We start from the raw sequence: 17,286 nt of genomic DNA, 5'->3' as shown, positions 1-17,286 counted from the left end.
CGACCGGGGATCAAAACCCGTGTCAAGCTTGTCTTTTGCAGAGGATGTATTCATCTGATTAGTTTATTTTATATATATATATATATATTCATAGTATATAAGACAGTTCATATTTAGAGACAACAGAATGTGACAGCTTTGTCACAATAACAACTTCAAATTTGGATATTTTGTAATTGCTTCACTTCAAACGGTCCAACTGGTTTATCAAGAATAGATGAAGAGCCTAAATGTTCTCTTACTGTAAATGCTCATGTTCCGTTTTCCTTGTAATGTCACCATTAAATACATTTGAACTTTGTCTATCTGGTACATTATAGTAAGTCTTGCCTAATAACAATACAATACAATTACAACAGTTATTCATTATTATGATGACAACTGTGCTTAGGTACATGAATATATCACAGCTGAGGGGAATTTGCTGACTACATTTAACAAATAAGCATAACTATAGACACATAAGATGATGCATTTTCTTATAGCAACGTTATTCACAATGAATGAAATACATTTCACTGAATGAATGAAATAAAATAATCAGAACAAATGACTGAATCAGATGCCTTGTCCCGCTGCGCCATCTCATCTCACGCAGAATAGCTCAGGATAATTCTTTGTATTGTTAATGTGACGGGAACAGAAAGGGTTAATTAATAAGAGTGGATAGTACAGATAACACTGGACACAGCAGTTAACCACTTCTCCATCATCACCCTAAGCTGACAGAACTGAGCAATTTATTGACACCTTTCAGGGTTGTTGCGTTACATGAAGGATTTTATAGGTTTATTCATGTTGACTATCCCATAGGTGCGGCCACACGGCTGCTACTTATCTGAACATATGTGATACTTGAGTAGAAAAGAGGCACAGGCGCTTATGGATATGGAAATTCATCGAAACACACGTCATATACGTCAGCGTAGATGAGAGCCAATTAGGGCAAAGTCCTGACGTCATGAAGGTGGGTCTAGGGTCGCGCAGTACCTGGAGAGCAGGGGACGCCGACAGAACGCCACCATGGCTGGGAGAAGAATAAAAGATAGAGGAAGATTTCGCACAGCCAAGGTGGACAGAAACCTCTTCACTAAATTAAGTAGTAATACTCTTACGGTTGAGGCAGAGATGGAAGTCAGTCATATGGATTTACATTCCTATGCACGCCCTCAAAGCCCGGAATGTGTGCCGTTACCTGACTCCATGCCGAACACTTCCGAAGCGAAGAAAGTGAGATCCGAACCAACTCTGGCTGAGGTACAGGATACTATCATAGAGCTGTTGAAAAAAAAAAATAGACGAAAGAGCTGATGGTCTGGAAGAAAGCAGAAGGCCTGGAGAAGTTGATTCAACACAATGCAGCAAGTATCGACGCCTTGAAGGAAAACGCAGAGTTCCTCTTCAAAGAAATTCAGGATATGAAAAGAGATGTAACCACTGTGAAGAAGGTAACTACTGACCACGACAAAAGAATCTCTGAGTTGGAGGACAAGGTGAACGATGCTGAACGTTACCAGAGGCGCTGGAACTTAAGACTCGGACTTCCAGAGCAAGAGGGAGAAGACGTCAAGCAGCGGGTGATGGACATCTGCCGGGCGATTGCTCCAGAGCTCGGGAATCTTCTTCATCTCCACATAGACGTCAGCCATAGGTTGGGAAGAAGAACTGAAGATAAAGTACGACCAGTCATCACACGTTTTACTTCTAGAGCAACCAGAGAGATGGTTTGGAAAAGAGCCAAGAACGCGGATTATCTCACATCCAGGAAAATCCGTTTCGGAGAGGACTTGACATCGAGGGACAAAGAGACTAGGAACAAACTGTGGCCCCACATTGAGACAGCACGCAAGGAGGGAAAGAAGGCTTTCTTCAGGGGGACAAAAGCCATAATCGATGGGAAGGAACTGCGATATGATGGTTGACAGCAAGTAAGAGAAGACTTGTCATAAATTATCAGGTATAACACTAAAGTAGGCTGTTAAAGTAGGTGTTGAAAAACAAACACAAACTCTGAGTGTGTGTGTGTGTGAGCAACACTGTCCCTATCACTATGCTCATTGAATGTTAGGGGTATCCGAGACAATTTGAAGAGGAAAGCTGTCTTTCTTTTCTGTAAAAAATTTAAAGCTGATTTTTATTTATTACAAGAGACCCATGCTTTAGTGACTGATTATAAATTTTGGAAGCAGCAATGGGGAGAGGACATTTGGATGTCTTATGGCAGCAACAATTCAGCAGGTGTAGCCATTCTTTTTTTTTTTTTTAAGATTTTTTGTGGCATAGACACCTTTATTAGCAGTAGACAGAGAGGAAACATGGGAGAAAGAGGGGGAGGTGACATGCAGCAAAGGACCTCCGGCCGGAATCGGCTGCGTTTTATGGCATGCACTCTAACCACTCGACCACCTGCGCGCCAAGGTGTAGCCATTCTAAAAGGGAAGTTTAAATGTAAAGTTTTGAAGAATAAAATTCATGTGTTTGGAAGGTGGATTGTTCTGGCTGTGAAATTTATGGACACCATTTTTGTATTGAGTAATATTTATGGTACAAATAACAGCTCCAGAAACCAAGCCTTATTTGAAGAAGTGGAAGAAGAGATCTGTTTATTTCTAAGGCTGTTCCCCAGTGCGAAACTAATCCTTGGAGGAGATTGGAACTCCATTAAAGATCCACTTTTGGACTGTCGGCCACCACGTCCGATGAGAGTTGATAAAACTGCAGAAATTGATCAACTGTGCTCTAATTTAAATTGTTTTGATATATGGAGGTATAGAAATCCTGACAAGTGTCAGTTTACATGGCAAACAAAAGACTTGAGCAAACAGTCAAGAATAGATTTTTGGTTGATTTTCACAGTTATGGAGAAAGAAGTTATGGATGTTTATATTGAACCTTCTGTACTTACAGACCATACATTGATATACATCTCAGTTAATCTTAATAACATAAATGATCAGGATAAAAGGATTAGAACAGGTTATTGGAAATTAAATAACACTCTCTTAGAAGATAAACAATTTCTAAGCATGGCAAAGTTAACTATTAATGAAAACTGGAGAAAGGCTAAAGCATTGAACTCCTTTTAGAAGATTAGCAACCCATAGAGGGAAAGAAATGGCAAAAGACAAGCAGATAATGGAGGATAATATAACAAAAAAGATCATTATGATATATGAAATTCCAGATGCAAATCAACAAGATAGAGAACAGTTGATTACATTACAATTACAACTCGATCAGATCTATGAAGATAAAGCAAGGGAGGCCTTTGTGAGATCTAGAAGAAAATGGATGGAGGAAGGTGAAAAGAACACAAAATATTTTTTCAATTTGGAAAAAAGAAGTGCAGGAACCTCCTCAATAATTAAATTAGATATCAATGGCCAGATTACAGATAACGCCAAGGAAATATCTAATTTTGTTAAGAATTTTTATGAAAACCTGTACAAGAAAAAAGTTGATTTATGTGACTCGTTCTCATTTTTCAGTTCTATAGATGGGGATGTAACGAATAGATGAAGAACAGGAAAGTCTGTGTGATCAGGATATTACTCAAGAAGAAATCAATTTATGTATTTCTAAGTTAAAGGATAATAAGTCCCCTGGGAACGACGGTTTAACTAGTGAGTTTTATAAAATCTTCAAAGAAGAGATTTCAGAATTTTTGTTCAATGTTTATAAGGAAGCTTTGTCTATGCGAAGATTACCGCCATCTATGTCTCAAGGCCTCATAACATTAATCCCCAAACCTGGGAAAGACCCAGTGTGTATTGAAAATTGGAGGCCAATTACTTTAATTAATAATGATGTTAAGTTATTATCACTTATTTTTGCTCAAAGACTCAAACCTTGTCTTCAAACAATTATTGATGACTGCCAGTCTGGATTTATGAGTGGACATATAAGTAATAATGTTCGTCTAATTCTGGATTTAATTGACTACCATGAAGTTATTGATGACAACAGCCTTATATTATTCATAGATTACTATAAAGCATTTGATACAATGGAACATTCTTTCTTGTTTAATACCTTGGACTTTTTTGGTTTTGGCTCTTATTTTAAATCTGCAATTCAGACATTATATAAAAGGTGCAGCAGTTCAGTGAAGTTGTTAAATGGAACCACCCGTAGCTTCAATATAGAGAGAGGGATTAAACAAGGTGACCCTATTGCACCCTTTTTGTTTCTGCTAATCATGCAAACTATGGCACTTCACATTAATAAAGATTATTTTAGAGGCATTCAACTGGCAGAAAGTCAATTGAAATGTTGTCAATTAGCAGACGATACTACTATTTTTTTAAAGAATGAAAAGGAGGTAAAAAAGGCAATTGACTGTCTTGACGCATTCTCTCTGGTGTCAGGTTTGAAGATTAATATTAAAAAGTGTGAGCTTTTTGCTTTAAAAGACAGACCGAATAACAAGGAAATAGAAGGTATTTGTGTTAAAGATATCATATCTGGGCATTAAGATGTGCAAGAATCATGAAAAAAGGGTTGACTTGAATTTTAATCCACTGATTGAAATTTTTTTTAAAAAGTATGATATGTGGCTATTAAGAGATTTGTCAATCAGTGGACGAATCTTGTTGTTTAAAAGCGAAGGGTTATCTCGGCTGGTCTATACAGCTGTGGTATTGGATATTCCACCAAAAAAAGTTAAACAGATTGACACGAAAATCTTCAACTTGATATGGAAAAATAAGCCCCACCAATTAAAACGAACAGTGTTGTGCAACCCATACTGTCAAGGGGGTTTAAATGCATTGGACTTTAATACATCTAACACAATTTTTAAAATAAACTGGTTGAAGAGATATTTGCAGGGAAAAAGTAAATTGTGGTATATTATACCAGATCTTATTTTCAAGAAAATCGGGGGGATTGAATTTCTTTTAAATTGTTATTACAGTGTTGATAAACTTCCTGTCAATCTGGCAAGTTTTCACAAACAAGCCTTACTTGCTTGGATGTTAGTCTACAAACACAGTTTTTCACCACACAAGTGTTTGATCTGGAATAATCAAAATATTCGATATAAGAACAAATCTTTGTTTGTCAAGAGATGGTTTGACCAAAATATCTTGTTTGTGACACAGTTATTGAATGAAAATGGACATTTGTATAACTATACTGAGTTTTTAAAAAAATATACAGTTCCTATTACACCTAAAGAATTTGCCATAATATTTAACGCTATACCTGCAGAACTGTTGTTGTTATTGCGAGGAGATAGTAGACCACAGCTAAATGTACACTTTGAGGCAAATTTAATGTTAGATGGCATAAATTTAACAGATAAAAAATGCACCAATAGACATATAAGGAAAATTTGCCAAGAAATTACAACTCCATCAGCTAAACTACTCTGGAACTCAAAATGTATAGGTATAAACTGGAACTCAGTGTGGACTTCAAGTAGCAGATACTGTGTCACAAACAAGATAAAGGAAGTTTCTTTTAAGATTATACATTCAATTTATCCTGTCAATCAGGCCATCTCCAGATATAAAGATGTTAATGTCAACTGTACGTTCTGTGAACAGGAGGAGGAAAATATTTGTCATCTTTTTTTTGAATGTTGTCATACTTATGTGTTTTGGAAGGAACTGGAAAATATGTTTGCATCTTTGACAGGAATTAAGCTCAAACTTATAAAAAAGGACATAATTCTCACTTATGATGAAAAAAAACTTAAGGGAAAGGAACTGTTTTTGTTCAATCTTTTTATTTTACAAGGAAAATTTTACATCCATAAATGCAAATGGTCATCCAAAAAAACACATTTTTATGAATTTAAAATAGAAACCAGATATTACATACAGCTATTAAAAAACATGAAAGACAGAAAAGCTATAAGAACATTGGAATATTATGAATTATTAAAAAACAACTATATGATTTGCTAATACCCCTATGTATTTGTATATATGTATATATTTTTTGTTTGTTGTGTTGGTTGTTTATTGTCTGTGTACTGTACAAATGTATATAGATTTGTTTATGTGAATAAAAAAAAAAAAAAAAAAAAGTACCTGGAAAGCAACTGCGCGAATGCTCTGCAGCAGCCTCGCTCCCGCGATAACTTAAGGTCATGTGACATCAGATGCGGAGCAGAAACCACTCCCATCCAGGTCATCGTGGACACATTTTAACCAGCATGCATCACGATTTGGGCAGCGCTGCGCAGCTTGATCTTGAACTCGCCTTATGTCTATGGGAACAACAACATGTGTGCACGTGGCTGAATGTGGAGCTACAGTTTGTGTCATGTTATAGAAATAATATGTTTTTGGACAATCAAATAAGAATTATTATTGTAATAAAAAACGCTTTTGGCCGTTTTTTGCTCCTTTTTTTCTTTATCTTAATTATTCATTGCTGTTTTATTAAACTATTCTTTCGCTTTGTAGCTCTAAAATTAAAAGGCTGTCGAAAAATCTCATTGGTTTTATAGTTTAATTTGAAATAAACACATTTACATTTTATTCTGAACAGTCTCGTTGTCCTGCAGTGGCGGTTCTAGGCCAGTTTTAATGGGGGGGCCAGGTTGGGGCCGGCTTTTTTGTTAGGGGGCACATGCAACCCGGAAAAAAGGATAAATCCCTCATTCAGACAAAGCAGTGTTTACAATTTCAGCAATTTTGATTGGGTAGTAAACTGCTGAGACACTTTATTTCTGCCTTTCCCTTCAGAACAAAATCATTGCAAGAAATCTGTCATTGTATTATTAATGCAGACTCACTGTCAGGGGGGCCACAAGGGGGTCCAGACTCAGAGTTATGGGGGCACTGGCCCCTGTTGCCCCCCCCCCCCTAGAACTGCCCCTGTTGTCCTGATTCTGAAGTGGACTAGTTCTGATCACAAACATTAAACCGAGGTTTCGCCACAGCCGCTGATGACGTCATCACCATGACGCGTATCTGAGCAGCAGGGGGCGCTCTGACCTCACTGGACTTAACAGAAGTTTCTCTGCCTGATTGTTCTTCTCATGCAGTTGTTAATATTTATACTTTATATGTTGTTTATTTGAATATAACACGCGTGAGTAACTGAGCTGAAGGATGTGCTGCACTTTGTCATGTATATTAAATCAAATTGCACTTAAACCGGGTTTCAAATCAATCAGACGAGCCCTCAGGTTCTCGTGGTGACTCTGAAGAGGGGCCCGACCCACAGCTGATGAACCTCTGGCCTAATCAGCTGTAGATAAAGTAGCTCAAACACTGACGCATTGTAAATAAAAATATAAATATATAAATATTTGTACTTTATATAAATATTTGCACTTTACTTAAGTATTTAATCAACATCGTGTTTATTTTAATGTCGCAGAGGGAAAATCTCCTCAGTGGCTCTCTGACAAGTTAGTGATTCATTTGTCACAAGTAGAAAAGAGTATTTTTACTGAGCTCCTCTGTTTCCTCCTCTGCTGTGGGTTCTGCTCAGGGTCTTCAGCAGCTGTCACTCTTCTCTACACAAACAAAAGTGTCGAACTGCTGCAGGAGAATAAAACCAACATCGCACCCCAGAAAGGTTTGAGGGAGACGGATGACTGACAGGAAATCAAAGACTTGGGTCGCTGTAATAAAATAAAAGCCAGTTGATTTAATAAAGAGGAGAAAACATATTGACCTGAGATGAAGTCAAGACTTCAAACTGGTTTCAGGTCAGATTCATCAGATCCTTTAAATGAAACACTAAAGTAGAAATACTTGATTACAAGGAAAAGTCCTGCATTCAAAAGTGTTTCCTGATGTTCTTCAAGTATTAAAGTTGTGACATCCTGTTTTCTAATGTTGGATTATTATTAATATCATTACTACTAAAGCGTTCATGTGTCATTGTGACGTCGCAGCAGGTCAGAGTCAGTTTGAACTGGTGAGTCTTCAACACGTCGTCATGTTTTATAGACTCTTCTTCTTCTTCTTCTCTGTCTTCTTCTTCAGCTTCTTCTTCTCCTTATTCTTCTTCTTCTGCTTCTTTTCCTTCTTCTGCTTCTTCTTTTCCTTCTTCTTAGTCTTCTCTGTCTTCTCTCCCTTCTTCTTTTTCTTCTTCTTCTTTGTCTTCTTCTTCTTCTTCCTCTTCTTCTTCTTTTTCTTCTTCTTCTTGGGTTTATGTTCCAGTTGAAGAAACTGTTTTCTGGACGTTGTGAACGAGAAAGTTCAAAGTAGAAACTGAAGCTTCAAGTTCTGTTTGTGTTCAGTTAGACAGAGAACAGAGTGTGTGTGTGTGTGTGTGCATTCTTCTTCCCTCCAGAGGACTGAAGGAGGCATTCACTGCTTCACATTAGACCTTGTAAAAAGAAGCTCTGTTTCTGTTGGACCCAGCTGCTGTTGACCTCACCTGGACCACATTAATATTTCATAACTCTGATCCTCCTTCAGTGGCGGCGAGGAAACTTAGACGCAGGAAACGTGCACAGACTATGGATGATTTAAGTCGGTGTGACGGCTGTGACACATCGACGCTAACCCTGCCTGAAGCCAGAGGCCTCTGAACTGGCTTTTATTCAGGAACACACACACACACACACACACACACACACACACACACACACACACACACACACACACGCACTGAGCTTCAGTTACTTGACACTTTTCAGAGCTCATTTTTCAGCTTTATTTTACAAAACCACAAAGAAAAAAATCCTAAAAAACTCCAGAATCCATCAGGTCACTTTGTTTGTTTGTTTGTTTGTTTGAGCTCAGGCCTGCCCACATGCTACAGGACAACAACAACACACAGAGTACACAACATAAACTTTACAAAAGTTTCACACATGTGAACATTCAAACTTTAAAAAAGTGACTTTTGGTCAAAACTAGTTGTTGTTTTTTTTACAGTACACAGAAAACAAAAATGAAACATGAACAAACAATATTTCATCTTCTTCTCTCCACAAACCGAAGACAAAGAAAAATCCCCCTCAGATCCTCTCACGCTGTCTGACGAACACTTATTGATCTGATTGGCATTGTCTCCTTCACTTAGTGGTTTCCTACATTTCCCAGAATGCCTTTCAACAACCTCCAGAGAAGGTGTCGGCTTCCTTTGTTGGATCGTGCTCGGCTGAGAGCCAAAGTGTGTTCAGGTTTTTATTGATGAGTCCAGAAACAGGACGAGCGGCAGCACTGGAGGATCTCAGAGGGATTATTCCGGTTTGATCTTTGTTACGAGAACTCATTGTGTTCTTGTTTCCTCAGCTCTCGTCTCATCTGGTCTGGTCTGGTCTGGTCTTGTCCAGTCTGGTCTGGTCTGGTCTCATCTGATCTGGTCTGGTCTGGTCTGCACCTCTACTGACTCTTGTTCATCGTCCTGCTGGAGCGACTCCTGACCACCTTCTGGAAGAGATCATCTGAAAAAAGCACACATGATACATACAAATCATCAGGAAGGTCAGAGTCAAATCAGGTTTGATTCCTCATGCCTCTTGAACAGAAACTCACCGTTCCTGAAGCTCTTGGAGTCTGCCTGTGAGACAGAAAGAAAGGACAGAAGGGAGGAAACAGACATCCATCAGAACCCCTCAGAAATGGAATACATTTATTTTCTGTTATTTTCCTGATGAGACATGAACATTCAGCATGTGTGCAAAATATGGGATCGATCTTGTTTCTGCATCACCACAAAGGCTGCATCTATTCATGGACAAAAGACTAGCTAAGTAGTAGGTCTGTCACTTTTTATTCGAAATTCGAATATTCGTTTGAACGTGGGGGGGAAGTTCTTATTCAAATGTAATGACCTATTCTAATTCAAAATGTACGCAACAAATAAGCGCAACAGACCGTTTGAAGTAGTTCGCCTTGTGATCCAACAGAGGGCGCTCTAAAACTTCACTATCAGCTTGACCTATTGCACGCCCTATTGACCCTTGACCTATCGATTCAGCTAGTAATATTATGTTGTTTGCTACATTTATTCGAATACATTCGAATAAATTGCGTGTTATTTCAAATTCGTTCGGACTTGATCTTTTGAAAAAGTGACAGCCCTACTAAGTAGGCTAACTAAGGAAGATGAGGAGGTAGTAGTAGACGAAACTTCTCTCTAAACAGACAGACAACATGAAACTGCTCACAACGTCTCCAACAGGCTAACATCACTGTTAGCTTCTCTCACGGGCTAACATCAGTATTAGCTTCTCCAACAGACTAACATCTGTGATAGCTTCTCCAAAAGGCAAAGATCTGTGTTAGCTTCTCTAACAGACTAACATCTGTGTCAGCTTTTCTAACAGCTAACATCTGTGTTAGTTTCTCCAACAGTCTGAAATGGGTTTTAGCTGACTAGCATATATATTTTGTCTCTTGGAGCTGTTGATCATTGTGTGGTTGATGAGTGTGTGGTTGATCATTGTGTGGTTGATGAGTGCGCGGTTGATCATTATGTGGTTGATGAATGTGTGGTTTATGAGTTTGTGGTTGACCATTGTGTGGTTGTTGAGTGTGTTGTTGATGAGTGTGTGGTTGTTGAGTGTGTGGTTGATAAGTGTGTGGTTGTTGAGTGTGTGGTTGATCAGTGTGTGGTTGTTGAGTGTGTGGTTGATCAGTGTGTGGTTGATCAGTGTGTGGTTGATCAGTGTGTGGGTGATCAGGGTGTGGTTGGTCAGTGTGTGGTTGATCAGTGTGTGGTTGGTCAGTGTGTGGTTGATCAGTGTGTGTTTTCACCCTGGAAGCGGCAGCTGATCTGAGTGGCACTGCAGGTCCGTCAGCCTGTTCTCTGTCCACCTTCGGAGCTGCAGAGACACAAACAGCATCACTGAACCCTGACAGTCCTGGACCGGACTTTACATACATGATGATTCTCCGTCATTAAAGCGTCTCCAACAGATGGTTCTGTCCTCTTGTTTCCAGCTGTGAACACGTCCTATAATAAGCTCTAAATTTTAAGAGCGTTTGACTCACGCAGAGGTTTGATGACATTGTTGATGGCGTGGACGACGCCATTAGTCGCCATCAGGTCGGCGTCTGCCACTGGGATCTTGTTAACGTACACAGTGGAGTTCCGCTGGAACACAGAGAGGACAGCTGTCAACACTTCCGACTGGTCAGAGTTTAAATAAAGTTATTAAACAACAGGTGAGGATAGAGGACTGACCACACCGAGCTCCAGCTTCTCTCCCTGCAGAGGTTTGATTCTGGTGTGAGAGCTGACTCCTCCGCTGACCAACATCCCCTCGCCCAGGTGATACCTGAGCACACCTGACAGCTCCTGAGGGTTACCTGGGAGACAGAGGACATGGCAGTAAAACATCATCATGTGGAAAAATATCATAAACTGATTCACTGATCAATTCTGATGAATGACCGAAAAAAGTTTTTTTTCAATATTGGACAATAAGAGTTTCAATAACATTAAGTTGTGAGTCCTGTGGTGGTCATCTCATGTGCCCCCGCTGTCCTTCCACCCTGTACTGGTTTCTCTACAAGTCTTTATTAGGCTGCTGCAGCAGAGACAGTTTATATAAAGGTCATTAAGGCGCCGTGCTGAGCGGCGGGAAATGATTTGACTGTGAGTCACATAAACAGAACGATTCTGAACGATCGGACCAAACAAGGAGCAGAGGACTGAAGGAGACGACCAAACTTCTGTCTCAGTTTCCTTCTGCAGCTGAATAACACCTTCTCATCAGAACGGCTGCCTGCAACCATCCATGAAGATAAAATACCCACACTGAATGATCTTTTACCGCGGTCTCTGGACTGATGGAGCTGTTTTGACGATTGTGTCAACGCTTCTCCAACAGGCTAATGTCAACATTAGCTTCTAAAACAGGCTAATGTCAACATTAACTTCTACAAAAAGCTAATGTCAACGTTAGCTTCTCCAACAGGCTAACGTCAACATTAGCTTCTACAACAGGCTAACATCAACATTAGCTTCTCAAACAGGCTAACATCAGTGTTGGCCATGCTTCTATTCTCCATATCTCATCATTTTTCTGTTTTATACTCACGCATCAGTCTGTTGAGTTCGGACGGTGAAATGGTGTTGAAGGCATCGTTGGTGGGAGCAAAGAAGGTCAACGCCCCCTGTTGGTTCAACAGCTCCGTCATCCCTGCTGTCTGGATGGCACCAACCAGGAGACTGAAACAAAGAGAAAAAGGATGTCTCCATGTGTTATCATTTTTGACAGGCTAATAACAGTGTTAGCTTCTGCTACAGCCTACAATTGTTTCAGCATCTCCAATAGGCTAGTAACAGTGTTAGTCTATCCAACAAGCCGACACTGTTGTTAGCCTCTGCAACAGCCTAGCATCTGTGTTAGCTTTTCCAACAGGCTAGCAATCGATGTTAGCTTCTCCAGAAGGCTAACATACTAACACTTGTCAGTGAGGTTTGAAGCTGTGGCGCTGCTGACAGTTTTATCACGCGTAGACTACAAACTAAACTGGGTCTGAACTTGTTCTGTAAATGACGCTGTAAACTGATTTCTCCACCACAGACAAACTGCCAACATCAGTTTGGTGGTTAGCGCTCCTGTAGTTCATAAACTCTGCTGCTTCAATACATTAAGGAAGATTAAGGAGACTTTAAGAGTATTGAGAAATACAGAACAGATAGAGCCACTTCCTCCATGAGTCAACAGTTACAAGATTAAATTACAGCCGGGAGCTTTATTATCCAACAGAGAGGAGGAGCTGGAGGTGAAGGGGGAGGGGGAGGAGCAGGAGGTAGAAGAAGGTGGAGTCTGGTCCAAACATCAGGAGCTGAACTCTCTGAGGTTTTTATTCTTTAAACTTCTTAACAGAGACACACAATTCGGACTTATGTGTGTGTTGGTGTGTACTAGGTGTGTACTGGTGTGTATTGGTGTGTGTTGGAGTGTGTTGGTGTGTACTGTTGTGTGTAGGTGTGTACTGGCCTGTGGGTCTCTGGACCAGTTGTCTGTCAGGTGAACATGCTTCACATCATACCTGTGTTCAGACAGTGTAACCGAACAGATAAAACGATGTCCTCACCTGAAGCGGTCGTCTGCCTTCAGGACGTCCATGACGGTGCCCATTGGTGGAGTAAGGACTTTGTCCACAGTGAACATGGTGGCGTAGCGTCCGGTCTTATCGTGGGCAGCGATGCAGGCGTTCTCGATGCACAGGTTCTACAGACACATGGAGAAATGAGTGAACACCTGAAAGGACGCAAGTGTATTTGCACAGTGGAGGAGGACTGATGCACCAGGTGAGTCCACCATCCAAACATACAGGGCTGATAATGCAGCCCATGGGTCTCTGAACCACATCATGTCTCGGCGGTTGGAAACACACACGCACACACACACACACACACACACACACACACACACACACACACACACACACACACCTACAAATAGTGTCTGGAAAGATTTAGCAGTCATTAGAAGCAGGAAACTTCTTGTGTTCTGCAGAGTGCATTACTGAGCAGACGTGAGCATCCCACGAGTCCAGGACCAGAAACACATGGAGCCACTGTGGAGACCACCAGAGACAACCCTCCACCACAGACTGATCACCACATGATCAATAGCACAGTTAGGTACATGTATTAACATGTGTGTTGTGTCACCGAGGCAACAAGAAAAACTTTCACTCAACATTTACTAAACTCAAAGGCTTTTGAAAAACATAAAGAAAACAAAGGTTGCAACAAACCAACATACAGAATCAAGGAGCAACATCATCTGTACCAAAATCCAGTGTAGCAACATCAACTGTACAACAGTATCCAGTAGAGCAACATCAACTGTACCAGAATCCAGTAGAACAACATCAACTGTACCAGAGTCCAGTGGAGCAATGTAAACTGTACCAGTTAGGGCTTTGACTTTTGGCCAAAAATCATATTTGAAGTTCATTTGTTTATTAATATTAATATTCAAATATATTCGAATATTTATTAATAACATTTTGACCATTAAATGCCTTCAGTAAGACCTATTGGTATCAATATGTTCTGTCCACCAGAGGGCAGTGTATCAGTCAATGTCAATAGGCAGGCAATAATGTTTTTTTATTTTTATTAAAAGTCAGACCCCTCCTCCTCTTCCAGCTTGCCGGGATGTAGTGTTGACAGGTGGGCTCTCAAGTTGCTGGTCGTCGCGTGGTATGTGAGTTTGGTCCTACATATTTTAAATATCACTTTGCCCTTAGTTTTGATTTTTCCCTGTTCCTTTGGGAACCCAAAGTAGCGCCACACGTTGCTTTTCACATGGTCTAGAGTGTAGATTTCGAACTCCTCAGGCATAGTTGTTGTAGGCGTTGGCGCGGCCATTGTTCTGGTATACAAAATAGGCGCTAACCAGGACGCTAACGTCACCTACAGGAGCCCAGATGACCAATAATAGCCTTGCTAATGAGCTCGCGATTCACAACTTCACGAGGTGTGAAAAAGCCTCGGAATCTGAATTGAAAACAACGTTTACAAGCAAACACATTTACAAAAAATAATGCCCATAACAGGTTTGAACATTAAGGGCTGCCTAATATTCGTTCGAATATCTTTATTTTTGTAAATATTTGAATTATATTCGAATAATGAAGTTCGGAGTCAAAGCCCTAACCAGGTCCAGTGGAGCAATGTCAACTGTAGAACCCATATCCAGTGGAGCAATGTCAACTGTAGAACCAGAATCCAGTGGAGCAACATCAAGTCTACAACTAGAGTCCAGTAGAGCAACATCAACTGTACCAGAATCCAGTAGAGCAACATCAACTGTACCAGAGTCCAGTGGAGCAATGTCAACTGTAGAACCAGAATCCAGTGGAGCAACATCAAGTCTACAACTAGAGTCCAGTAGAGCAACATCAACTGTACCAGAATCCAGTAGATCAACATCAACTGTACCAGAGTTCAGTGGAGCAACATCAACTGTACCAGAGTCCAGTGGAGCAATGTCAACTGTAGAACCAGAATCCAGTGGAGCAACATCAAGTCTACAACTAGAGTCCAGTAGAGCAACATCAACTGTACCAGAATCCAGTAGATCAACATCAACTGTACCAGAGTTCAGTGGAGCAACATCAGGTGTTGCCAGGGGTCGGGGTCCCAGCCTCGTCATCGTGGCTCCTACCAGAGGCGGGGCTTCCATGGTGGCAGAGTATCATATCATTGTTGCCACTGTGATGTTGGTACAGTACAAATAACATGTTGCTTTTCATTGTGTTTGTGGACACGTTTGAATGTAGACTACAGTATGAAACGGAGGCAGGGAAATATATCCAATTTCTTCACAAAGAAGAAAATTAGCAGGGAGAGTGCAGGTGACCAGCAGCAATTTGAGAGTAGTCAAGCTGAATGCAGCCAAGCAGCTAACACAGGCCAACATTTACAGTGCCAGACCAGCCCTCATGGACCTCCAGGTGAAAATGCAGGTATTAGGGAAATGCTTTCAATGTGTAATGTGGTGTTCTGCATGATTTTACAGTTATTCAGTGAATGAAGCAATTTGAATACCTCCTTTTAATCACAGTACTAAACTGGCACTATGCACTAAAAATTGTGTATTTGTTAAATATTTTTAATTCATGCTATATATTATTATAAGTCATGTACACTTTATTAAAAATAAAATTAAATCATGTATGTTCAATTAAAAATAGAATGATTGAAGTGTTGATTGCGTCAATCAATTCTTTCAGATGCACAAAAGGAGAGGACTGACCCTGGTGATGATGATGCTGAGTCAGATGACAGCTACAGCAGCTACAGCAGCTCCAGCACCAACAGGAACCTCCAAGTTAATCTTACTTTTGCCACACCGAAAGGTCCCCAAGGTAGAGGTAGAATATTTATTAAAAATGCTATTAACCTATCACCAGCAACATGTGAATTACTTGCCTGCTGAAATGTAGTTGTCACTTAATATATTCAAAAGGGTAAATCTGACCATCTAAATGTTACTTTGGAGTTGTCATTGCTTAATGATCCAACTCAACTTTTAAAAAGTTAAATAAAATGTTAAACATCTTTAAAAATGAACTTAATTCTTGGTGGTGCTTAAAACTTATTACTATACAGAATACTGCTATTTTCACTGTACAGAGCTAGAAGCACTAACTTCTTGCTAACTCTGACGCTAAGTGTTCTGTGTGTTACCACTTGGTAAGAGTATACCCAGCAAATTTAATGTGGCAAAGAAAAGCAAAATGAAAACAGTGTGTAACTGTACAATATACGGTAAATTGAAGCGATCGGCCATATTAAAGTGGGCGATCAGTGGCAGCTTTTATTTTTTTTGGCCCCCCCCAGATTAATAGTTGTTACCCCCCCCCCCCCACCAGCAAATTCTCTGGACCCGCCCTGGCTCCTTATGGTAAACCTCTCTGGTCTTTCTGGTTTCGTCTCTTTTGATTCATGCAGCCACACAGTTTGACAGATCTTTTTATTAAAGTTTGATGTTTCATGCATCTTTAAGTAAAAATATAAGTAAATAATAAGTAAGTATAAGTAAAGTAAAACCTAATGTTGCTCTGTGTTCTTGAAGAACTGATTCTGTTCGGTTTAATTCACAAACAGAGAAACTGGATTTGAATCAAACATTTGTTGAAGTTATTAATGAAAAGCCGCCACAAACTCAGTGACCTGGTGAAGTAATCTCTGAAGATGAAGAGACAATATTCATGGCCGGTGAAGACAGACAATCTTCCCAGTCTCCCCAGCAACAGGCCACCTTTTCAGGCAGGCTCCAACCAATAAGCAATAAACTAACAAAAAAACATTTGACAATCGATCCAACATGTTTTTTTTTTCATCTTTGTCATCATGAACATGAAACTGGTTCAAACTGAAAAATAAAAACATGAAACCATAACAACGAACCAACAACAGGATCCAGCCTGATCAATAGCCTCTCCAACAACTACACCTTCACCTGCAGCAGCCAGGTGTTCACCACCTTCCTGACCACTAATCCATCTACCTTCACACTGAGAGGTGGACAGCATGTGTTGGGATGGAAATGCTGATTGGTTGATCAAAAGTGCCGTAAATCTGAATCTGTACCAGGAGCCAATGTGAAGAAACATTTCAAAGTTCTTACATTTCTGTAGACGAATACTCTGAGTTTGAGTCCTCCCAGCGTCTCCAGCTCCTGACCGTGATACAGAGACTTGGAGGAAAGCTGCTCCTTTATGATGTGATTGATCATCAGCTTCCTCATGTCGGGTGTCATGGTCAGACTTCCTGTTTGAGAAACCCTCAGGTAAATACAAATTACGTTCACAGTCAGTCAGTCACACTCAGGCTCTAACCGTCTAAGGTCATCTGTTATCAGTAAAAATCTGGTCACAGGGCGAG

At 40.2% G+C, this 17,286-nt stretch overlaps 1 protein-coding gene across 1 annotated transcript in view; it reads right to left on the bottom strand.

Annotated features, from left to right (window-relative positions):
* Positions 1–8,604: 8,604 nt before the first annotated feature.
* tgfbi (transforming growth factor, beta-induced) overlaps positions 8,605–17,286 on the bottom strand; it is a 31,933-nt gene continuing 23,251 nt past the window's right edge. The window contains exons 10-17 of the mRNA XM_030395460.1: positions 17,030–17,172; positions 12,975–13,111; positions 11,969–12,099; positions 11,110–11,234; positions 10,917–11,019; positions 10,680–10,747; positions 9,456–9,480; positions 8,605–9,364 (exon numbers count right to left, since the gene is read on the bottom strand). Coding sequence (XP_030251320.1) covers positions 9,303–9,364; positions 9,456–9,480; positions 10,680–10,747; positions 10,917–11,019; positions 11,110–11,234; positions 11,969–12,099; positions 12,975–13,111; positions 17,030–17,172 — 794 coding nt within the window. The 3' untranslated portion in view covers positions 8,605–9,302. The remainder of the gene's footprint in view (positions 9,365–9,455; positions 9,481–10,679; positions 10,748–10,916; positions 11,020–11,109; positions 11,235–11,968; positions 12,100–12,974; positions 13,112–17,029; positions 17,173–17,286) is intronic.

Source organism: Sparus aurata, chromosome 18 (genome assembly GCF_900880675.1).
Source record: "Sparus aurata chromosome 18, fSpaAur1.1, whole genome shotgun sequence".
NCBI lineage: Eukaryota > Metazoa > Chordata > Actinopteri > Spariformes > Sparidae > Sparus > Sparus aurata.
The sequence above is the reverse complement of the archived record's forward strand: the minus strand, read 5'-3'. Positions and strand labels throughout refer to the sequence as shown.